The sequence below is a fragment of the Ovis aries genome, chromosome 3 (assembly GCF_016772045.2).
Source record: "Ovis aries strain OAR_USU_Benz2616 breed Rambouillet chromosome 3, ARS-UI_Ramb_v3.0, whole genome shotgun sequence".
NCBI lineage: Eukaryota > Metazoa > Chordata > Mammalia > Artiodactyla > Bovidae > Ovis > Ovis aries.
Window position 1 is genome coordinate 96689679 of NC_056056.1, and position 24492 is coordinate 96714170.

The window sequence follows — 24492 nt, forward strand, 5'->3', positions numbered from 1 at the left end:
CTTTGATGATAAATCAAGTACTGAGGTCATCCAAGAAGCTGCAGAGCAGAGAGTCCCCACCCAGATGAGGAGGGTCCACAGGAAAAGTGAGGGTGAGAGGCCGAAGGGCCTGGCTTCAGAGCCAGACACCTGTGCTTCTCACCAAGTGAGCTATAAAACAGCGATATAGAAGTTTTACAAAAGAACAATGAACTTCATGTCAGTAAACTTGTAGGATGGGTTTGGGGAGGTAAGAAATACTTGGTAAATGTTTAGCTACTGTAATGGTGATCATCATGACCATTTTCATCTGTTACTGAACACTGAAGAATGATTATAATCTCTTGGGTAAAGGGCAATATGATTTGAGTAAAGGCTGACCCTTTAACTTGTTAGGTCCTTTTGAGAGTTAAGGATGAGGAGTGTTGACTAGATTTCCAACAAGCCTTATAGCAGCTTAAACATCAAAGTTAAATTAAGCATGACCACAGTAGAATTATGCCATCCTAACTTGGTCTTGTGTGTACATGAGCTCACACTCCAAGAAGTGATAGGGCAGCTCCTTAATTGGGCAGCACCACAGGCTCAGCTTTCCCACAACAGAACATCTGGAGCCATCTATGGAAGCAGGAGTGGGTGGCAGCGAGACTTCTGGGCCTCGCTTCTTTTTGGGAAAGTAGTAATCCCAGGGACTGGGGAGCCTGGTGGGCTGCCGTCTATGGGGTCGCACAGAGTTGGACACAACTGAAGCGACTTAGCAGCAGCAGCAGCAGCAGCAGCAGTAATGCAGGAGCTCCAACTTAGTCACGTGTCAAAATCATGATAATGTCCAGAGATATGTCTGCAGCCCTCTGACCCGCCAGGGCAGCCCTGTGCGTGTCTGTGTGGTGGGATGACTGGTTCAGAAGATGGCCTTTAGTGGATGTGGCCAGCCTGCACGCATTGTAGTGCCATTTGAGCCGTATTGACTTTGCTGTTCAGCAGAGAGGGGCATTCATCTAGTAGAGTGGACAAAAGCACGGTGGGCTGCCCCGTCCAGTCCTGGCTTAATCTTTTGCATCTGTGTGATTTGGGGCATGTTGCCTTCCCCGTTCAGTTGAATGGAGAAAATAACACCTCAAAGGGTTGTAGTGAGGATTCAATGAGTTAATGGGTATAAGACCTTGAGAACAGGTTTAGCTGAAGGGTTTGCTGTTATTACTGTTGCCTGTGAGGCTGGACTTGGATGTGGCTTGGCTTTAGCCTTTGGTCTGGTGGCTGGGACTTGTACATTAGCACTGAGATGCATTAAGCCCTAATGTGTTCCTCGGCCAAGCCAGGCGTCACTGAGTCTGAAGCAGGAGGCCTCTGTGGTGATTATAGTTGCTCTGGGCCCAGAGTCTCCTGCGTTTTGTCTCCCATTGTGCCAATAGGGAGAGAGAGGACTTGTCTGAGACTATACGCTTTTTCCTCCTGGGAGCCTCACGTGTCGTTGTAGGGGAGGCCAACCTCCTCAGGAACACCCTGGCTCCCCAGTATTGTAGGAAGCCCAGATCAGTGACCCTGCTCAGGGAAGGGGGCTAGTGCCCCACAGACCTGGGAGGCTAAGGCAAAAAGGGGGTTTGCCATGAACCTGAGGTGCCATGAACCTGAAAGTAGGAAATAGAGTGGATGATTGAAGCCTTTCTGATTTAGACCAAAGGAGTTAGATGTCTACGGTAGCTCTCTAATAAATGCTGGCACCAAGGGAACTTGGGGATATCCTCATTTCTGCATATTTCAAACTCTCTATGACAAGCCTAGTCCCTCTGCTGGCTGGGGAGGGAGTGGAGAAGTGGCTGAGGGGCTTTCACTACTCTAGCCCTGCTTCGTCCTTTTCCATCCCACGTGAGGATTGTGTCTGTCAATTTTGTTCTATTTTAGCCATGCAGTTACGAAGAGGGGTGGGCTGATTAACCACAGTCTCTTCTTTGTCTTGCTTACAGCTTCTTTCAGCATTTTATCCAGTCTCTGATCTTTCAGCTTGTGGGATTTTAGAAGAATGATGAAAGATTAGTAGTGGTCAGGATGTTTGAAATGATCTGAGAAGGGCCAATCTCATAATTCCTCAGGAGAGAGGGATGGACCCCAAACCCCACAGGGAGTTAGGATGTGGCCTGCAAGAGAGAACTTGTGAGTAAGAGGACTGTTTCTCTCGCTCTCTGTCTAATTCTTCCCACCCCCCCAACCCAAAAGAGGGCAATGGGTCTGTTCTTTCCTTAAAGTATTAAACAACTTTTGCTGTTCCTCTGGGAATCTCAAGCTTCAAAATTTGTTTAAAACCTTTGGTTTTAACTTAGAACCAAAAAAGTTTGGTTCTAAGAAGATCTGAAAAAAAAAAGTGTCGGAAAATAGAACAGTCTGTTAATACTAATGAGCACATTTGTCAGGGAAAGCTAATTATAAATGTTTATGCCTCTTGGTCAGAGTTGGGCAAAGGACAGGTGGGCGTTTACTTCTGTGTCCCACAGGAGTAACAGTGGTGGTGGTCATCAGCCAAACCAAGCCAGTCAGGATTCCCTTGGGAATCCTGAAGTCTGGGAGCTGGAAAGAACAAGGTCACTTCACCCCGCAGTTTGCTGATGAGGCTGGGAGTACCAGGCCCACCACCCTCATACCTTGAGGGCATAGCTGTAGCCTGGTCTAAGGGTCCTGATTCTACCCCCATCTCCATGGCCAGCAACCCACCTGGCCTGGACGTTCCTGCTGAGAACAGGGATATTGTGGAAACTTGAGTGCCTCCTTGTATGGATTTCTATCAGATCTTTTTCTGATAGAAGAAAACTGGGAATATCCAGAGCCAGAGCAGATGAGAGCCTTCAAGAAGCAGGCTGTCTGAGGGGGACTCCTGTTGTTTCTCCTTCTCCCAGTGTTAAATCTGGGAAAAGTTCAAAGAAATTTATGTTGAAAACAAGATAAATCAAATGACTAGGGAGAGCCACCTCTGCCTCTGAGGATGGGGGAGGACCTTTGCTTTACGATGTGTATCAAGCCTCTGTCAATGTGTCACGCACTGTGCTGGGCTTCAGGGGTGCAAGCGTGAACAAATAGTCATGGTTCTTGCCCTTGGTGCTTATGTTTTGGACACTAATGTATGTTACCAAATTGAGGTTGGTGATGTGAAGGGAAAAGTCTGAGTTCATAGAAAAAGCAGGGAGGGCTGATTGTTTTATTAGGGAGATCCGAGAAGGACTCTGTGCAGAGAGAGCTGAAGGATTGGTAAGGGGTCTGTAGATGAAGAGCAGAGTGAGGTGCTGAGTGGCCTGTGTGAACAGTCTTGCAGGCAGGGAAGGGCATGGTTGGTGTGCTGGGGGACTGAGCCAAGGCTGGTCTGCACAAGGAGTGCAGAGGCAGCGGTAAGATGAACAGTGGGCGAGGCCAGGCTGTATGGTAGGGCCTTGGGAGGGTTTCAGATTTGGTGCCAATGGGAGGTCGCAGAAAGGGTTTAAGCATGGGAATAGTGTAGACTCTGTCTGGGGATGGAAAATGGCTGGCAGAAGGAAAAGTAGAATCAGGGACGCTTATTAGTCTAGGGAGGAGGTGATGGCTGCTTGGCCTATGGTGAGGGGCAGTAGGGTTGGCACAACTGGCCTTGAGTGCACAGGACAAGAGATGGGCCTCCCCCCTAGTTGGACTTTCTCCTGGTCTTCACCATTCTCCAGAAATGAAATTAGACCATTTTTCTAATTTTAATTTTTAGTTATTTTTTTTTTTAAACAAAGTCCTGTCACAGATTCTGGTTCAACGGTCTTTAATAATCTTCTGTACCTAATAGATTTTACCCTTTTGATAAGCTGAATGATGTTCCATGACATAAATGAATACCATAATTAATTTAGTATATATATCACTTTCCTCTTTTTCAGGTTGACCAGTATCTCTACCACATGCGTCTTTCTGATGATACTCTTCTGGAGATTGCTAAGCGGTTTCGTAAGGAGATGGAGAAAGGGCTTGGAGCCACCACTCACCCCACCGCTTCAGTAAAAATGCTGCCTACTTTTGTGAGGTCTACTCCAGACGGGACAGGTACTGTACCCACGGGGAGGGGTCTGGGAGCTCCTTTGCCTGGGGGGGACTTGGATGACTTTGCTCAGGGACCCAAAGAACTATATACATCAGTGATGGTACTTTGGATTTAAGCCTCAGAAGCCAACGCTGGCTAATTCAAGCATGTAGGGATTTGAATGGAAGTCTGTGGCATGGGATAGAGGGGAAGACTGGGAAAGGAGGCAGCCTGGCAGTCAAGGGAGAAGTAAATCTTTATCATTCCTGCTGGGGTACTGCTATCGGCCATTTGATTCCATCCATGGCTCAGTAATGGCACCCCACTCCAGTACTCTTGCCTGGAAAATCCCATGGACAGAAGAGCCTGGTAGGTTATGGTCCATGGGGTCGCAAAGAGTCGGACACGACTGAGTGACTTCACTTTCACTTTATACCTTCACAGAGACTGCATACAGTAAGGGTCATAAACAGCAAATATGCCTAAAATGCTTACGGCCATACTCCATGGCAGTCACTCTTGAGCCCACCTAACTGGTACATTCCACAGGCTTGCTGGAGAATCATTGTGGTGCAGATTGTTCTAGATTGTTTCTTGAACTCCATGAATAAAGACTACTAGAAATCCAAATAAACCTGGGATAATGTAAAAGAGACATGGTACATATTAAGGTATGAAAGTCTCTGAAATTGTGCAATTAGAACTTGTCAAGCTTTGTTTTATCCCCTTATTTGGATACAGTCTGTATTTCATGATGCACCTCCCCAAACGTGATTTAACTAAACTGGAGATGAGGGTCATGGGGAGACTGAAGTCGGAAGGTGGGTTCAGGCTAGATTCGGAAACCTTGCATGCACACCTGAGACACGGAGTCTGGCTTCAGTGATACACACTGGGGAGTAGCTGAAAGTTTTTGAGAGGTGTGAGCAGAGCTGTCTTGGGAACGCACATTGTCAGCAGTTTATGTAGAGTGTGTGTGCGTGTGGGGTGATGGGTGGTTAGTAGAGCACGGGGCATGGCCCTGGTGGAATGTAGTGGGCAGAGACCAGAGAGAATTCAAAGATCATACCAGGGTGTGGAGCACAGCTGTCCCAGGGTGGCAGCATCCTCAGAGAAGGGAATGGAACGAAGTTGGGCCAGTACTTTCTGCAGACAAACTTGGCACACAGTTTGTTTCAGTTAATCTTCATGACAGCCCTCCATTTTAAAGTGTCTCTGGGGCCATGAGGAGTGAAGGATGCGTGATGGCTACCTGCATATAGAGGGTGAAAGAAAGAGCCTGGAAGCAGCTGCCAGGGTAGTGGAGGAACTAGGAAGTACAGAGTCTCCACGTGAGAGGAGATGAGGCCAGGAAGGCGATGGTTGGTGAAGATCTGTATTTGCAGAGAAGGTCCAGAGGGGGGGAAAGGCACAGGACCGGCCTTGGCCATGCTTTCAGTGTTTCCATCATGTCTGTGTCCCTGAGGCTCACCTTTCTACAGTCCCTGAAAGAGATACGTGTTTGCTAAAGCCCTGGGGCCCGGCGCTGAGGGTGTGGCCTTGTCCAGGAGTGTTGTGAGTGAGTGTGTCTCAGCCTTTCAGAGAGCTCCTTGAGTTGAGGAGCCTCCTCCAGTTCTCCTGTGTCTCTTGTGTGCCCTCTGGAACGGTGCATTTCCTCTGCCTGCCACTTCCTCTGACTGGCAGCCACACCCGCTTTTACTGTTTTTATTTGACCTTCTGATAAATTTGCTAGCTCTTTTAGTCCAGGGACCTTGTCTTTGTTTCAGGCACTAGCACTAAGCAAGTATCATAAATACTGGGATTTTTCTGAGCACTTAAGGTAGTAATTTATTTACTTTTCACAAAACCCTATAAGATATGTACAAATTTTACCTACATTTTTTTTTTTTTTTTTTAAAGATGAGTTGGGAGCCTGAATGGTCAGATAATTTGTCTACGGTCACACAGCTAATGAGAAGCTAAGTCAGGATTCAAACTCATAAATGCCAAAGGCGAGGCATCGGGGCTGCGGCGCTTGTTCCATTATGTGCGTATGTGCACACGTGAGCCTGTCCACTCAGCAACAGAGCACGCCGCACATGCTCAGTTAAAGTTTTTTAAAATGGAGTTAGGGGTGGATGTGTGGCCTGGATTATAGGCAGGTGAATAAGCTTATTTTGGAGAACTAGGTATGCGACCAGCTTTTTCTGTTCTTGTTGCTTTCCTGAGACTGGAGCATGGAGATCTCCCCTTGCCTCTTAAGAGTTTGAACCCATCGCTATACTGTGTGGTCACAGATTCTGCCATGCTAATGGAGACAGCGCCTAACGTGTAAAAGGAATACTGTGTACTATGTTAGTTGCTCAGTCATGTCCAGCTCTTTGTGACCCAGTGGACTGTAACTCGCCAGGCTCCTCCGTCCATGGAATTCTCCAGGCAAGAATACTGGAGTGGGTTGCCATTCCCTACTCCAGGGAATCTTCCCAACCCAGGGTTTGAACCTGTGGCTCCTGCATTGTAGGCAGGTTCTTTACAGTCTGAGCCACAAGGGAAGCCCCAACTGTGTACTGGAATCTTTTATTCACTTAAGCAGAGCAGGTGACCCCTAGAGTACTGGAGACCAGACTGTAGGAAATGGGGCCCCCAGCCCCATCATTTCTCACTTCCTGAGGTGTCCGTGGGCCAGCTTCTCACCCCAGCCTTTTTTCCCTTGTAAAAATAAGAGGTAGATCCGATAGTTCCGGTCTGTTCTACACATCCTGGAACTACTGTGTCACGGTGTGAAGTTCCTTGAATTACTGTAATGAAGGAAAGACCCATAATGTCCATCAGTTGGACACTGGTCAATTAATGCAGAAAACAGTCCTCTGTAACCCAGCGTAAACCATGAGACAGTTTTATCTAAATTCATGTTAAGATCATATATATGTATGTGTGTGTGTGTACAGGTGTGTAAAGTCTTAAGGACATGTATTAAGTTATTGGTAGGGTTTGCCTGGACTGTGAGGTTGGCAGTGACTACATATATGTGTATATGACAACTCAGTAATTCTACTTCCAACTATACCTTTAACAAATTTCCATATGAACTCGAGGAGACATGTCTAAGAATGTTCATGGCAGTGCTGCTTGTAAATAACAGTGTATTGGGGACCGTTTATAGACTGTGTGTGATGGGATACTATGTAGCATATTACCAAAAAAAAGTGTATAAATATGGATACATCTGAAAGAAAATGAATGAAAACAGCAGGACATGTACCTCACAGTAGTTGAATGTAATTTAAAAAAAAATCACTCCAAGCAATGCTATATGTTGCTCATGTACACACCCTAAAATTGCTAGGGTATAAACTGGAAAATGTGCATCGGATAAATGATAGGGTTGCTTCTGGAGAGAAAGAAAATTGAACTGGGGAGGGGAGCATGAGGAAATATAACTGAACATGGTCAACATCAAGGCTTTGGGTTTTATGTTTTGTTAATCGGGGGCTGTGAGTTCTGGAAGGTGGTAGAGAGGACTGCTAACTCTTCAGTCAATAAAACTTGTCAAAATGAAGATTCTTCTTTGTAAAGTGCTGCGAGAAGAAACGAGGGAGAGCTGTGTGCAGGACCACTGCCTTTCTCCGGATGTGTCACGCAGCCGGTGAGGCTTGGCTTGCACACCTGCTTGCTGGTCAAGGCTGCAATCCAGACACTGTTGCTGCTGGTGGTGACTGTGCTTCTCTGCTGCAGAGGGCTAGAGGCCTTGCGCAAGTGGTGCCTGATCCAGGCTAGCCTTCTTCAGCACCTTGATCAGCCCTTTCCAGTGTTACTTTTCTAATCTGGGAAATTAAACCTCAGATCTAAAGCTGTGATCTAGAGGGACGTAGTCAGTGGCTCTCTAACTTTTCTGGACTATATACTCACAGCAAGAAACTCATGCATAGGAATGTTGATAGACAACTGAAACGAGTTTCAGGAATTAATGTTTATTCTTAAATATGACACATCTATTATCTTATCTACTTTAGAACCGTCTGTAGTCAGGACTTAACTAATCTTTTTTCAGCTTGCAGTGTGAAAGCCACTATCTTAAATGCTCCTCACCCAGTTTTGTCCTGGTCAGGCCTTTGTAAAATTGGCTATTTCTTGCCAGGGGTGAGAGGTGGTTTCAGGGCAGTGTGTGGTAAGGGGCAAAGATTAGAATTCTAGGTTTAAAAGACTGTGAATTCAAGTTGTATGCTTTCGAGTAGTTCATTTATACCACAATCCTCCATTTTCTCATTTGTAAAAAGAAGCATCAGAGGGTTGGCTCTCAGAATTAAGGGGGAGTCAGTCATGTAACTTTCTCGGTGTGTTGTAAACCCAGTCATATGTAGCCGAGACAGCAAGGTGCACACCCAGCACTGATTTTTGTTGCTCAGGGAGCAGGTGTGAGGGTTCATCCCCATCATTGGTGGTCCTGCATTTTGGAGCATGGACTGAGTTCCAGCTTTCATAAGTCAGGTCTCAGCTATGTAATGGTAATCAGAGGCCTGGTAAGAGAATGTGGGAGAGACTTCAGGAAGTGTCAGGCCATTCATTTATGATGGAGGCCTCCATTACACACAAGAAAAAAGAACCTCTAAATTATTGTTTGAGTTCTCTGTGAGAAGGAAGGGAATGTCAACAGCCAGAACCCCGTGGCAGCTGACTCAAAAGTATCTGTGCTTCATAGGTTGTGTAGACCATGCAGTGCAAAGAAAAATAGTTGGGACAGATAAAAATGAAATATTTATAAATGATCCAAGGATATCTTTGTTGTTTTAGTTGCTAAGTTGTGTCTGACTCTTTTGGAACCCTGTGGATTGTGGTCTGCCCCTGGTGACTCAGTAGCAAAGAATCTGTCTGCCAGTGCAGGAGATGAGGGTTTGATCCTTGGGTTGGGAAGATCACTTGATGGAAAAAATGGCAACACACTCCAGTATTCTTGCCTGGGAAATCCCATGGACAGAGGAGCCTGTCACGCTGCAGTCCATGAGGTCACACAACTTAGCAACTAAATAATAGCAAAAATATCTTGCTTGGTGACTAAATTTGGTGTCAACAGGATATATATATGAAAAATGCTCCTGATTTTTTTTTTTTCTCTAAGACAGTTTTAGGAAGTTGAAAGAACAATATAATGAACATCCATATACAGACTACCTAGAGTCTACATTTATATTTTAACCAAATCTGTTTTATCACATTCCTCTATCCTTTTGTCTCTCAGTCTAGCTTGCTTTACTTGAGGCATTGCAGAGTGCATTGCAGAAATCAGTTCATTTCAACCCTAAAACCTCGGTGTGCTTATTATTAACTGGAGGTCAATGTTACTCTTTTATCTTTTGATGTAAAATTTCATACGAGATGCAAACCTTAAATATCATATGATGAACTGACAAATACATACACCTATTTAATACAACATCTATCAGGATAGAAAACATTACCATCAGCCCAGAAGTTCCCTGGTGCACTTTCCCAGGCAGCTCCTGTCCCCAACCCCCAGAAGCAGTCCCTGTTTTAAATCCACATGTATTACTAGTTTTTCTTGTTTTAGAACTTCCCTATATATAATCATACAGTAGTTACTCTTTATACAAGGCTTCGTTTACCCATCATAATGCAGGCTTTATCCATGTTGTGTATATCAGTAGTTCCTTTTTGGTTGCTGATTCTCTAGGGTGATTGGCGTCCTATATGACATGAATTCTATGGACACCTAGGCTGTTTCCAATTTTCCCCTAAGGTGATGAAAGCTACTATAAACATTATTGCACAAGCCTCTGTGTGGAAATGTTTCCATTTTCTTCCTTTTCTTGAGTAAACAATTAAGAGTGGAATTTCTGGATCATAGGGTTTGGGATGTGTTTAATTCATAAGAAACTCCTGGACCAAAATGGTTTGAATTTTGGTTTCCAAAGTGGTTAAGCTCTTTTATACTCCCACCAATGCTGTATGAGAGTTCCACTTGCCCCAATAATTATTGTCTGTAACTCCCCCTACCTGTTTTGCTTTTGGCAGTGCAGAGTTGAATAGAGAAAGTGTTTATTTATTTGTATCTGCCAGGAATCTCACCATCTTGAGCTCGCAGTAGGCAGCCCTAACTTAAGCTTGGCTGTGCATGTGACTGAGATAATAGCCCCAAATACAGCCCGATTGGGACCTACTACATGCCTCACAGGGATATGGTTTTCAGGAGCAGTTTCATCTTGAGAGGAAATGCAAGAATAATTGATATCATTTAATGATCACCCATGATGTCTGTTTATGTAAACAATCTATTTTATGCTCCATGTAAAGTCTACAAGAGAGATATTCCCAATTTAAAAATAAGACAGCTAAGGCTAAAAGAGATTGTCACCTGAGTCCAGTTAGTGACAGAATTGGACTTAAAGCACAGGTAGTCTTGACTCCAAGGCCACAGATTCATGTTTACGTTGGCTCAAGTTGCTGAACAGAAGTTTCTAAAGCATTTCAAATTATTAGCTTTTAAAATTGACCATAAACATGGATTTGCTTTGTACCATTATAATCAGAAGCTCAAGTAGAACCCAACTAAAAATCTACAAATATTCCAGCATTCCAATTAATTATTTGTTAAATAATTTACATTTTCAGCAAGTTCTTTTTACCCCAGCATTCCAACTTAGAAACAAGCAATCTTTGTCGTGTGTCTTTATTGCCCTCCTTGTCTTGGCAAGTTTGTTTAGATACAAGCATGTCTTAAGGCAGAGTAGATGAGATGGTTGGATAGCATCACTGACTCAATGGACATGAACTTGGGCAAAGTCTGGGAGATAGAGGGGGCAGGGAGGCCTGGGCTGCTGCTCTCCATGGAGTTGCAGAGTCGAACATGACTTAGCAACCAAACAACAAGGCGGAGTAAGATGAAGGTTTTGCTGTATTGATCTTTTGATACTTCCCCACTTACCTGAGTTGTGAATTGCTTATTCGAGTATATCTCTACCCTCTGAAAAATTGAAAGTGTTAGTTGTTCAGTTGTTTCTGAATCTTTGCAAACCCATAGATTGTAGCCTGCCAGATTCCTCTGTCCATAGAATCCTTCTCCAGGGGATCTTCCCAACCGAAGGATCAAACCTGGGTCTCCCGCATTGCAGGCAGATTCTTTACCATCTGAGCCACCAGGGAAGCTTCAAGAATACTGGAGTGCGTAGCCATTCCCTTTTCCACGGGGTCTTCCTGATCCAGGGGTCAAACTCATGGCAGGCCAATTCTTTACTGTCTAAGCCATCCTCTAGCTAGACTTAATTCCCTCCAGAGCAGGGAATGATGATGACGATGATGAAGAAACTAGGTTAGATTAGGCAACTAATCTAAGTTGCGTGGTGAGCAGATTGAAGCATTGGGATTTGAACCAGCCAGCTGTGTTTCAAAGCCTGGGCCATTAGGCGTATCGCTAGTGCTGCATTTGCGCTTATCTGCCCCCAACACTGCTAGCACAATGCATTCATTCTTGTGTTAGTAACTTAGGCCTAGCTATTCAGTTCATTTAATAGAGTCCCCACTGCGTCTGGTCCTCTGTGGGGCAGCAGTGTGCTGAACTACCTTGTGTCCCATCTTTGAAGAGTGAAAATTATCCTGGGGACATAAGGCTTGAACAGACGAAATGATTACTCAATGATATGGGGTTATATAATGCAAGCACATGCTGTGATAAAGAGAGACTAGACGTGATAGGGTGCCTGGAAGCTGGCATGGAACCCTGTAAGGAGCTCTTATCTTGGTTACTCAGCATTGTATCAACAGCTGTGTAGTGAAGACAGTGAAGTGTAGATCGATAGCTTTCATACATGCAGCTTAATAAGTGGATTTATATGGTACCTACAATATAAAATGAAGATTGTATTCATTAGCCTCCATATAGTCATATAATCATATAACTAGAGTTTATTAAACATTTACATGTGCCAGGCATTATGCCAAACACCTTACGCCTTCATTGCATTGATCCTTGACCGAAAACTATATGTGTCTGTGTGTCTTTGTCCCTGTGTCCTAGGGAGAGGTGGGGAGGTCCTGGCTAGATAGGATATTATTACTATCCCTTTTTAACAGATGGTGAAATCCCAATGTTAGATTTCTAATAATTTGCTGAATTACATGGCTAATAATATGGCTAAATGTTAAAATGGGATTTGAACCCAGGTTGGCCTGCCTGAAAACCTTTACACACTCAATGCCTACACAGTATTGTAGCAATCATATTTTAATCCTTTGAAGAGTGGTTTCATATCTGCGGAACTACTGTAACAGCTCTGACTTCCTTAAGAAACATTTCCTGAGTATAAAAGTACCAGAGTGGTGCTTCCTGATGGTGTTTTGGGAGTTCTGGGGGACACTTGTAAGGTGCTATGTGCTCCAGGCCCCTTTAATTGGGGCAGGTTTATGTCTCTCTGTTTGTACGTTTTTGCATTCAGCATCCTGTTGGTGTGCTATAATGGAGTAGCTGAAATCTCGGAACTTAAAAAGAGACTGCCAGATGTAGTAATGACTGGTGTTTCCAGGTATGTAGGAAATACATGTCTTGAAACGTTTGTCTGGCAAAGTTAGTTTTGCCAGCTTACATATCCAAGACCTGGAAATTGAGTTGTCATCTCAATTGGAGTCCATGCCATACATTCTTAGAGTAGACCGTCACGGCACCATGCCACCTTCTAGGATCCTCAGAGCTCTGGGAACGCTGCATTGAAGCTACTTATTTAAAGAAGGCTTCTGGAGCTTGTGGTTCTGAAGAAGTCCATTTAGTCATCTGAGGAAGCCCCAGGGTCAGGAGGTGGGCCCAGTTTTCAGCCTTCACAGGGCAGGGCATTGCCACTTTTGAACATAGTTGCCTTGGACAAAAGGGTACTGCTACTTAAAAATTCAGAACAAAACCAGACCTGTTCTATTTGCAAGCCACCCTTTATGCACTGGTTGGCAAACTGCTCTGAGCTCCCTATGGGAGTGGCAGGTGGTGACCTATTTTAATTAGTGGCAAGTACCTAGTGATTGAAAATAAACTGTTGGGAAATTCAACTCACCCCTCACAAATTACGTGGACATTGGGAGTGGGTGACTTGAACAATGCAGGAGATATGGCCTGCTCAAACACATTACTGATGTCCCATCAGCCAAGATGATGGTGAGTATCACATTCAGGCCGTTAGTTACTCAAATGCCGTTTTTAGTCCTCTTCAGCCTTTCCCTAGGATGGGTGAGTTCCCAGGAGAAATTGAAATCCCTTTATCTTGCTGACCTTATGCGTTTGATAAGAACCTCACTGAAAGTGGGGCTTCCCTGGTGGCTCAGATGGTAAAGAATCCATCTGCAGTGCAGCAGACCTGGGTTTGATCCCTGAGTCAGGAAGAGCCCCTGCAGAAGGAAATGGTAACCCACTCCAATATTCTTGTCTAGGAAATCCAATGGACAGAAGAGCCTAGTGGGCCGCAGTCCGTGAGGTCACGAAGAGTCGGACATGACTGAGTGACTAACACTCACTGAAAGTGGGCACAGCTGTAGTCCAGGATGGGGAATGAGTCAGCAAACAAACTCTGCCAGAGGAAACAACTTGAATCTTAAAGCACTGGGCAGTTTGATGGAGGGTGGCAGGACCTGATACTCTATTGCTAGTTCCTTTTTTTTTTTTGATTGATTGATTTGTCCACATCAGGTCTCAATTGCGTCATGCAGGACCTTTCACTGTGACGCATGGACTCACTAGTTGTGGCTCTTGGGCTTCAGTAATTGTGGCGTGCCGGCTCCCCAGCTGCGGTGCTTGGGTTCTGGGGTGCACGGGCTTGGTTGCCCCATGGCATGTGGGATCTTAGTTCCCTGACTAGGGATCGAACCTACATGCCTTGCATTGCAAGACAGACTCAGCCACTGGACCAGGGCTCAGGAGCAGGGAAGCCTGGCCTGTTCCTCTTCACTGTGAGTTATTTTCTTCTGATAGAGGGTTGTTACCTCTTCTTTTGTCTGTTTTTGGAGGGGCATGTTCTTAATTAGGAGGCTCTTCATCAGAGAGGGCTTGGGGAGTATCCAATAAGTTGGGAACAGGGGTTTGGTATAATTGTATGAGACAGCACCAATTTGCGGCTAGCGAAAACACCTGCCTCAGAAAGCTTTAGTAGGTCCTGGGTTCCTGTAAGGACAGGGGTGTGTCACCTCTCGCCAGTGGATGTCCGTCTGCCACCTCCCACTCAGTTCTGAGATCATTAGGCCCAGAGGGATGGGCCAAGTTACTGATAGAGATAAGGGTGTTTTTGCTTTCTTTTTCAACACTATGGCTTTTTGCTTCCTTCCTGGACTCTGCATCAGGTAACCCTCAGCTTCAAGGAAGTAGTGCCATGAGAAAGATGGGTGAGGTGCGGAGGAACTGGCATGGGTGTGGGGTCAGATGAACTTGGGGTCAAATCCAGCAGGCCTTTCCCCCTAAATGATCTTAACCAAGTAACTCAACTTCTGAGCCACACTCTCACTTCCTTTGCCACCCAGGCCAGCTTAGAGCCTGTGGCAACCTCTGCTTTTGGCATTGATAATGAAGAATCCCATCCTCCCACCCCTGCCCACCGCCTGCTTTTTTGGCCATGCCAGGAAGCTGGTGGAATCTTAGTTCTCCAACCAGAGATTGAACCCAGGCCCTCAGCAGCAAAAACTCAGAGCCCTAACTATTGGACCTCCAGGGGAGCCCCAGTAGTGAATAATTCCTTATTTGAGGATTTATAATTTTCTCATGAGCAGCCTCCTTGCTCATTACAACAGAAAACTTTGCTGGAAAACTAGACCTGAATTTAAATGTTGGTTTTAGTTTTTCTTGACTTGAGCCTTGGTTTTCTTATCTGGAAATGGGGGTCATTGATGATTAATGAGATTATGTTTATAAACATCATTTAACAAATTTCTCTTCTATTAAAAATATCGACATGTTGGGCCTTAAATTAACTGAATCTCCTCCACACCTGCCTCTGTCTTTTCACTGTTTTATTACCACAATAATTCAGATGCAAGTAGGGAAGTCCAAGCTGTGTCCCAGAGACCAGAGGTGAAGGCAAGGTTCTGGGCTTCAGTTTTTTCAAAAAAGTCACATAATAAAGTTTAAGATGAATTTGACCTTTCAAATAAACCTATAGTAGAACCTTGCTTCTTTGATTTTTTTGTAGTGGTGGTGACACCATTTAGAAGTAACTGGAGAGGGAGACTTATAAAGGAGAGTGAATGCAAACATCCAACTGGAAGAAATTTGCAGATATACAACCAATGAAACTATTCTTCTTAATATACAAAGAGCTCTTTTAAGTTATTAATAAAATAAAGAATATATATGTATAAAAGGCAGGACATGTGAGTAGAAAATTCACAGAAAAAAGAATTTACACTGCCAGTCAGTAATTCAAAATGTCTAACCTAACTTGGAGAAGGAAATGGCAACCCACTCAGTATTCTTGCCTGGAAAATCCCATGGACAGAGGAGCGCAGTGGGCTCCAGTCCACAGGGTCCCAAAGAGTCAGACATGACTGAAATGACTGAGCCCACGCTCAAGAAACATTAATAATGGTTACTTTGGGGATGTGGAGAAGAAAAGAGATATCTGCTTTTCATTTTTTCCCACGTTTGTACTGTTTGAACATTTTAAAAATCAGATGTTAAAATTGTTTTCTAGACATAACAACTTGCTTAACAATAAAGTAAATCTTACCTCTGATCTTAGGATCTTAAATATTTGGTTTAACAAATGAACCGTCAATAAGCAAATGAAATATGAGATGTTTTCTTAATCCGTTGCCTCTACACCAAATATAATCATTCAGCAGAATAATCTTGCTGGGCCTCACTGGGCCCTACGCCCTGTGGCTGTGTACGGAAGAAAGCAGCTAGGCTGTAGTGGCCTTGTTCTCCGCTTTGCAGTTTTGCTGTTTGACGACATCGCCCTGCTCACTTCAGCCTCCGGCCCGCCATCTCCTTGAGACCTAACACCATGCCTTCAATTAAGCTGGAGAGTTCTGATGGAGAGATATTTGAAGTTGATGTTGAAATTGCACAACAGTCTGTGACCATCAAGACTGTGTTGGAAGATTTGGGAATGGATGATGAAGGAGATGATGGTCCAGTCCCCTTACCAAATGTTAATGCAGCAATATTAAAAAAGGCCATTCAGTGGTGCACCCACCACAAGGATGATCCTCTTCCTCCTGAGGATGAAGAGAACAAAGAGAAACGAACAGATGATATACTTGCTTGGGATCAAGAATTCCTGAAAGTTGACCAAGGGACACTCTTTGAGCTTATATTGGCAGCAAACTACTTAGACATCAAAGGTTTGCTTGATGTTACCTGCAAGACTGTTGCTAATATGATCAAGGGCAAAACTCCTGAGGAGATTCGAAAGACATTCAATATCAAAAATGATTTTACTGAAGAAGAGGAAGCCCAGGTACGCAAAGAGAACCAGTGGTGTGAGGAGAAGTGAAATTTCGTGTCTAACGCTGTAACACTGTAAGGATTATTCCAAATACTAGTAGCACTGCTTTGTGTATCATTGTTAATATTAGAAAAACAGTCAGCAAATGCAGCAGCAAGTCAACTGTATTAGCAGAATGTTGTCCTCATTGCACGTGTCGTTTCAGTACAGTTCTCAAACTTAAGGCCCAGTTTCTTCTAGCAGGATTGAAAGTTTCTTTTCTTTGCTCTGAATAAAATTGAACTGTGGGTTCCCTATAGAAAGTGGCATTTGGGGCTTTCCCTTTTTGTAAAGCAGTTTCTGCCTAGTTTATCGTCCAGTTAATTTTAGTTCAGTGACTTTTAAAGTTGGCATTGTAAATAAAGCAGCTTGCAAAAAACCTTCAAAAGAAAGAAAAAGAAACCAGCTATAGGTTTCTCCTGTAGCTTCTTCTGCTCCAGAGCCTTGCTTCTGCCCAGCCAGTCTGACTGTCTCAGACCCGCAGATACCGTCCCCTTTCATACCACATCACATACCCTCTGCTCCGGACTTCTGGGATGTCCTGGAAGGCAAACAGTGGTGGTAGGACTTGGGCCCGGAATCGGATAGGAGTAGGCAAGAATTAGAGGGGCTGAGAGCTAGGAGAGAGGAGCTACATAATCGAAGAAGCAATGACGGTGACAGCAGTAACTGCCGATCGACGGCTCACTCTGGACCTGTATATCCCGTTATAATGTGTTCTGGATTTTGTGTAAGCTCATGAGCCCTGGGAGAGTCAGCATTATGAGCCCCGTTCTGCAGGCGAGGTGACGTGCTCAGAGAGTCCATACAGGTACTGAAGCAGCGAGCTGGAATTCAGAACAAAGCCTGCTGCTGCTCGGGGTAAGCAGCTCATGCATAGTGGGGAGGTGGGCACTAGGGAAGGGGGTCCATTCACTGTCTCAAGGGGTCACCTTACAATTTAGCTCCAGGGGTCATGATGCTGGGCCTGTCTCAGAGATACTGGACTCTGGAAGGACTGAAGTCTTCGGCTGTGTTAGTTGTGATTATGCGTGTTTGCGGAGGGGCATCAGGCAGGAGAGGTGAAGAGGAATGTCTGATCTGGCGGAGTCTGAAAAGAATGACATTCCTTCTTGGGAATGGATTTATCAGCAGTACTTTATTATTTGTGATTTCCCTACAGTCCCTCAGCAAATACTGCAAACCCACCATTCCTGATGGAGCTGTCCCCTCCAGCGAATCCAGCTGGGCTAGCCTTGAATCGTGACTAACCAGGGGCAGCCTCGGCCGCCTCAATCCCCCACGGTCGCCGATTCAGCAGATTCATGCATCCTGGGCTGCAGAATGCTGAGGCAGGCGATTCATCTTTGATTTTCCTTTTCATCCCCCATGAGAGCCTCACATAGTTCTCCCTACAAACTGGCTGACGTCCCACTACCAGGGGAGGCTCAGAACTGGTATGCCTGGAAAAGTCAGCCACAGCCCAAGGGGAGCAGTCTCTCTAGATGGGGTTGAGGTTGCCCTAGTTATCTAGCAGCGGTGGCTGAAGGGCTGGGGGACCGCGAGATGCCTTGGAAAGGGACAGAAAATTAGTACTCCCTGAGGAGGCGTGCTGAAGTCACTGGCAAAGATTCTGGTGGCTTTTCTTAGACAGATTTCTTCAGTCTTGCCTCAGGATGTTGCTTTTACTTTTTTTCATTCTGAGAGGCAGCCCTGATGCTGGGCCCGGGGGACTCAAGTGTGAGTGTCAGGCTGTGTTTGCCAAGAGCCTGCATGGAAGGTTTCTGGTCCTTATTGAGTGTGTTCTGAGTTCTTGGTATTGTGCTGGCTACCTGAGGCGTGTTACTTGGTTTTCCCCTCACCTTACCACATCAGGTAGGAAGCTCCTGCTCCGGAGATGAGGCAGCTGAAGCGCAGAGGCTCAGGCATCTGCCATGTCCCCAGAGTGGCTGGAGTTGTGGTGTGGGTAATGTGGGCGCCAGAGCCGGTCTCCCCGTGCACTGTTGCCAGCAGACCAGGGTTGCGTGGAGGTAAGGCCCATGCAATCTCGGGGGCATGATGTCCACTTCAGGCGGCCCCTCTGGATGGGAGGGGAGTGTTGGTGAGTGCCCTCAAGGAGCTGGGCAGAGGTCGGCTTTCCTCAGGACCAAACACTCCTTGCTGCTGAGGGCGTGTGGGTCAGAATAAACCCTTGTTTCTCTTAGCCAGGGTGCTTCCCGGACCCTCTGATCCATTCTCCCTTACTTCAGTGGCAAGTCTCCCATCAGGAGAGGGGCTGAGTATTGACCAACATGCCAGTAAGTGAATCCCCCTCCCGGAAATAACCACGTATCCTTTCGGAAGGTGTGTGGCGGGGCACTGGCAGACTGCTGGAGCAGGCCTGGTTGAGGAGACTGCTCGGGGGACAAGTCCACCATGTCCCGGTCCTGGCCTGCCCTCTGAGCCCCAGCCCCGGCTCGGGCCTCCACGCCTCTTCAGCACTTCCATTCTGCACCGCACAATGGCGTGTGTCCCCGCAGCCCCTGTTACCATCTGGAATCCGGATGTTTCCTGTTCTGCTCTGCTAATTTCCTGGAGGGACTGGACTGTGCCTTCCCGTGACACGTGGAGCTCTTGACCCACTTGTGTCTGTGGATTCTCCCTCGCTCCCCTCTCGCCCCCGCTCTGTGGCTTGTCTGAGTGGCCAGACTCTTGTCTCATATACTCTTAGGTCAGCATTCTCTCACACTTGAGTAAGCCTGGGATTTTTTTTTTTTTTTGGCAGGGGGCACCTGCTAGACTTATTTACGAGGCCTCTTAACTTATAGTTGGCTGGATCCCATTCCACTCCCTCGTGTGACTCTCATTCCTGCCGAGGGATTTTGCCGTCACTGTGTACAAACATTAAAGACTACATTTTGTGCAAAGATCACAATTTGGCAAAAGGCCCAGGGGGGCCACAAGCTTGTAGCAGTGTATTGGGTGTCCTGGGGGCATGAAGAAGAAAACCAAGGCCTGGTCTCTTGATGTAGGACTTGATGGGCCCTGTGAGCTCAGTGGGGACTTGGGTGAAAGCCCTTGGGAAATAGTCAGCTTTTGTGAGGGGGTGGCCACCCCATCATTGGATAGGAAACTGATTCTTCATGTGTATCCTAAAAGTAATACAAGTGCTTAGCATTAAGAAAAAGAATAAGGCAATACATAAAAGTGTGTAGAAAAAAGTAAGACCCACTTTTTTCACCCACATATCATCCAGAGATGACCAGTGTTTATGGCAGGATTCTTGGGTTTTAAGTTTTGGTCTCTGTGAAACAGTTGCACCTTGTCTTTCCTGAACTAATAGTGGCCCTTCTCTCTGCAGAACATGGAGAGTTCCTGGCTCTGGACCTTGGAGGGACCAACTTCCGTGTGCTTTGGGTAAGAGTAACAGACAATGGACTCCAGAAGGTTGAGATGGAGAACCAGATCTATGCCATCCCCGAGGACATCATGCGAGGCAGTGGCACCCAGGTATGACGCCCACTGGGGCTCTGGGCCCTACAGGAGCAGACAATGCTCCTTCTCTGTGGTCTTGGAGGGAGAAGACCTTGACTCCCCTCTTTGCCGGGTGATGCCCCTCAACACCTGGAGGCTAGGTGGGGGCCTCCATCAGGAGAGGTCCCTGTGGCCAGAGAGCATGTGCACGAGACCCCAGGGTCTGGATGCGCTTTAGTGGGAGGGATTTTCACTTTCTGTCTCATCTGAGCTCTGCTTGCACGCACTGGTGAAGAGGAGTCTGGGCCAGTACACCCAGATACCTGTGGTTAGTGGTGTCATTGAATAGCAAGTCAGGAGAATACATAATTGTGGCTTGACGCTGCCACCTGTCACGGTGATTGTTCTGACCTGCCGTTGTTAGCATAGCAAAACGTGAAATGGAACATGCTTCTTAACCTTTTAGGTTATTTGCTCTCCCTCTTTTTGACATTCTAAAACAGAAGAAGTTTTACACACAGGGATGGGAGCCTGTTGGAAAAAAACCCAGCTTTGGGCTGTCTCTTCTACCTGGCGCTGCAGTGGGCTCTGTGTACTTCCACACTGGCCCCAAATCGTGCTAAGTCATCCCCACATCTCTGTGACCCCAAGTCATGTTTTGTACTCGCCACATAAAATAGAAAGAGTAGATGGAGAAGAAATGTAAGTAAAGTAAGAAGTAAGTAAGTAAGTAAGAAATGTAAGTAAGAAATCTAAGTAAGAGTCGTCTCAGTAATAGCTAGAAGAGAACAAGCAAGGACGGACTTGCCATCATGATAGTGTCCGAACGTGTGTTGAGCAGCTACTGTGTACTCAGCTATGGATCCTTGCTGGGAATCAACGTCCTGGTCTCCCCTTTCAGTTCTTCAGATCCGACTGGACCACCAAGACACACACATCGGCCCACCAGAAGTAACACATGTTTGTGTGGATTTTCTCCTTTTCTCCTCACACTAGCCCTAAGGCTGGGTGCTTCTATTCTGTCCACTTTTAGATGTGGAACTGGGCTTTGAAGGATTGAGCCCAGTTGCCATTTCAGGGGAGGGAGGGGCCAGAGGCAAGGGACAAAGCCAGATCCAAACGACCAGAGCCTGTGTTTGTCCGGCCCTAGGAGGCTCCATCTGCTTTTCAGACCCCGTGATGTGGTCTGTGGGAATGGTGCTTCCTGGAATTAGGCAGTATGGTGGTCTAGGTTCTCTACTATCTGCCCCTGCTTCCAGAGTAGAAAGCACTCCCCAAAGGGGCTAGTGCTGACTCTTCTTGGGGGCTCTCCCTCTCAACAGTTCCCTCAGTAGAGCCTTCCTACAGAGGGCACTCATTGCCGCCACAGCAGAAGTATCTGGTTGGTTGGTGGGTGATGGCCACAGGTCCAGCCATTGTTCTCTGTTTTTCGGCATCCAAGGACAATGGTATCCCCTTTCACAGACTCTGCACAAGCTTCCTTGGGATGTTCTTTCTCCTCCTACTCTAGCTGCTCTCAGTTCATGGAGAGGAATCACCAAAGACATTCCTGGATACTTGCACAGCTATAGGGATCACTCTTGAGTGCTGGCTATTCCTGCTGTGTTTATTATACCTAATATGTACTCAACAAAAGTGTGAACGGAGGAGGTGATATCTAAGCAAGGGGCCCATCTTGCATGGTCATCTCTTGAACCTTAGAGCTTGGAAGAGGTAGAAGCTTCTCCCTTCTAATGCACTGTTCTTCCCACCACAGCAGACCACCTCCTGGGAAGGGAACTTCGGATGATGAGCAGGACATGTAGGGGAGAGAGTTTTAGACCCTTTGTGTGTCCTTGGGGACGGCCCTGAGGGAAAACCTGCTTTCCTTGTTTTAATGCTGGGGTTGGGCAAGGGAGTCTCTGGGACTGTAGGATTTGAGCTCCACTGAGGTGGTCACCTGGCTCCAAAATACAGAAACAAAATGTGTTAGTCCAAAGAATCTATGAAACCCACCTGAAAGAAATTATGACTCAATTGCAATATAAATGCTTCCAGTAGATTTAAAAAAATTCTATATAAAAATGAAACAATGAAAACTAGAAAATACAGGTGCTCATTCATCCCAAGGAAGGGAAAGAATGCTATCATCGTAAAAACTGCAGAAAACTGGGATGAGCCAGTGGGATGGGATGGGGAGGGAGGTGGGAGGGGAGTTCAGGATGGGGAACACATGTACACCTGTGGCAGATTCATGTCAATGTATGGCAAAACCAGTACAATATTGTAAAGTAATTAGCCTCCAATTAAAATAAATAAATTTATATTTTAAAAAAACTGCAGAAAACACTTGGTAAAAAGATTGGAAGGAAAGTCATAGTGGCTATTTTGGTGGTAGAATTATTAGTGCTTTCCCCCCCTCTCTTTTCCTTTTCTTTTTTTCTTCCTAAGATATTATCTATCAACCTTTAATTATAGGAAAACAATGGATTTAAAGAATAAAATTTAGTTAAAACCATGACCAAATCACCATACTCAAAACTTGCAACGGTTTTTGGAGATCTGTGAACCTGGATAGTATGAGTCCTGGACAAAGTCTGTCTCATGGCCCATGAACTTCCACTTGGGAACAGTGAATTTCAGATTATAATAGCAGCCAGTTTAGATTTTTTAGTGTTTCCTGTGAGAAGGGGAGTGAGCAGATTCTCAGACCAATAACGGAAAGAAAGCCTTTCTCCCTTCATAAAATAATACCCTTTGAGCCTTTTTATGGCAGAAAAGTGTTAGCTCTTTCTCCCAGTATCTTATCCTTAGATCATCAGCTAACAGAAAAGGAGATAGTCTTACTTCAAAGGAAGCAGATGGTCTCCTCCTCCCCTCTTTTAAAGAGCTGCAGGCTCTAACCCAACACTGTCCAATAGAACTTTGCATGTGGTAGAGCTGTTCAGTACCTGCCCTATACTGTGAGGCAGCCGCTAGCTACTTGCAGGATTGAGCACTTGAAAATGACTAGTACTCTTGCCTGGAAAATCCCATGGACAGAGGAGCCTGGTGGGCTGCAGTCCACGAGGTCGCTAAGAGTCGGACCGACTGAGCAACTTCACTTTCACTTTTCCCTTTCATGCATTGGAGAAGGAAATGGCAATCCACTCCAGTGTTCTTGCCTGGAGAATCCCAGGGACGAGGGAGCCTGGTGGGCTGCCATCTGTGGGGTTGCACAGAGTTGGACACGACTGAAGCGTTTTAGCAGCAGCAGCAGCAGCAGCAGCAGTGTGATTGAGGAAGTGACTTTTTAAAAATTCTAATTAATTGAAATAGCTACAGATGGCTAGTGGCTACTGTATTGGGTAACACATTATCTAATGCCTCTTCACTTCCTCTTTCTTTTTTTTCCTGCCTACCCCTGTTGGTAGTGCAATTGGAAAGAGCAATGATCAGGGCTGGGAGAGGGGAAACCATTTCTCTTTCTTCAAACCCTCCCCCTATCTCTGATGATTGGCCTTATCTCTTTGCACAGCTTCTGTAACTTCCTTTTTTTGGGTCAAACTATTGTACTAAAGATAATTTTGATTATAGTACCAGGAAGAAGGTACTGGGAATTTGTTTAACCCTATTGTAAATTGTGTCACTGATCAGCTTGCCAACAGAACAGAACTTGCTGAATATCCATCCAGAAACCCTATTTCCACATTAAAATCCTTGATCTCTGCTCAAGGGAGTTGGCACTTAGGCACTGGGGATCCTCTTAGTGAGAGAGCCCTGTCATTACCCAGCACGTACTCTTGAGAAAGTTTTGGCTTGGAAATTGAGTGTTTCAGCATTACCTGAGGTTAATTTTACACATGCTCAGACAGAGACAGGATCCACTGGGAAGTTCAGTTAGAGCCAGTCCCCTTCTAGAAGGGGCTGGCCTTGTCTTTAGATTCTCCCACTGACTGAGCATACCCCAGACATCTGGGCGGCCAGTGCCACCTCCTCACCTACCCTGTCATCCCAAGCCTCTCAATCCCTTTGTAAATGCAAATACTTTTGGTGGTTTAGTGCAATGGTTCTCAAACCACCGCTTTAGGATTACTTTGAAGGCTCTACAACCACCTTGTGATTCAGGAGGTTTAAATCTGGACTTGATGATGATGCTGTGGACTACACTTTGGGAGTCCCTGGACTAGTGGGCTCTTCCTTGCTTCTGCCTGGAAAAGAAAAGAAACATTGTTTCCTTTTACTTCTGTTGGCTTTTAGATTTTGCCATCTGGTCAACCTGGCTCTCGGAATCTGCTCAGTCTTTTGGATTTTCGCTTACTTTTGGCACCAGATCGTTCCTAGCCTCAGCCTCTGTGTCAAAGGGGTCACCCATTTCTCTTTGAGGATTTTGAATGGGGAAAAAGGAAGCCAAGGGGCTACGGGCTTTGGGACAAATTGAAAGTGGATAATTTCTTAGGCTTACAAGTTTTCTTAGGAGCTTTGGATCCTGCTTACAATAGTTATATTGTGAGGCTGCCCATCCACAAACCTTGTTTCTTTTTCAGTGATCTTTGTGAACTCACTTAGGTTCTCATATTGAAGTTAGAAAACAAAGATAACTTCTTGGAATTGCCCCCAGAAGACTGGTTTTCTAGAATGGAGGAAAGATCT

At 45.6% G+C, this 24492-nt stretch overlaps 2 protein-coding genes across 3 annotated transcripts in view; both read left to right on the forward strand.

The window, feature by feature from the left end:
• The window catches only part of HK2 (hexokinase 2), a 68041-nt gene that overhangs the window by 20222 nt on the left and 23327 nt on the right, over window positions 1–24492 (forward strand). For both annotated transcript variants that reach the window (XM_015094476.3, XM_060413925.1), the window contains exons 2-3: window positions 3864–4026; window positions 19769–19917. In XM_015094476.3, the coding sequence (XP_014949962.2) occupies window positions 3864–4026; window positions 19769–19917 (312 nt within the window). The remainder of the gene's footprint in view (window positions 1–3863; window positions 4027–19768; window positions 19918–24492) is intronic.
• LOC114113951 (S-phase kinase-associated protein 1-like) lies at window positions 15866–16545 on the forward strand. The gene has a single exon (XM_042246348.2). The coding sequence runs from the start codon at window positions 15967–15969 to the stop codon at window positions 16456–16458; it is 492 nt and encodes a 163-aa protein (XP_042102282.1). The 5' UTR covers window positions 15866–15966; the 3' UTR covers window positions 16459–16545.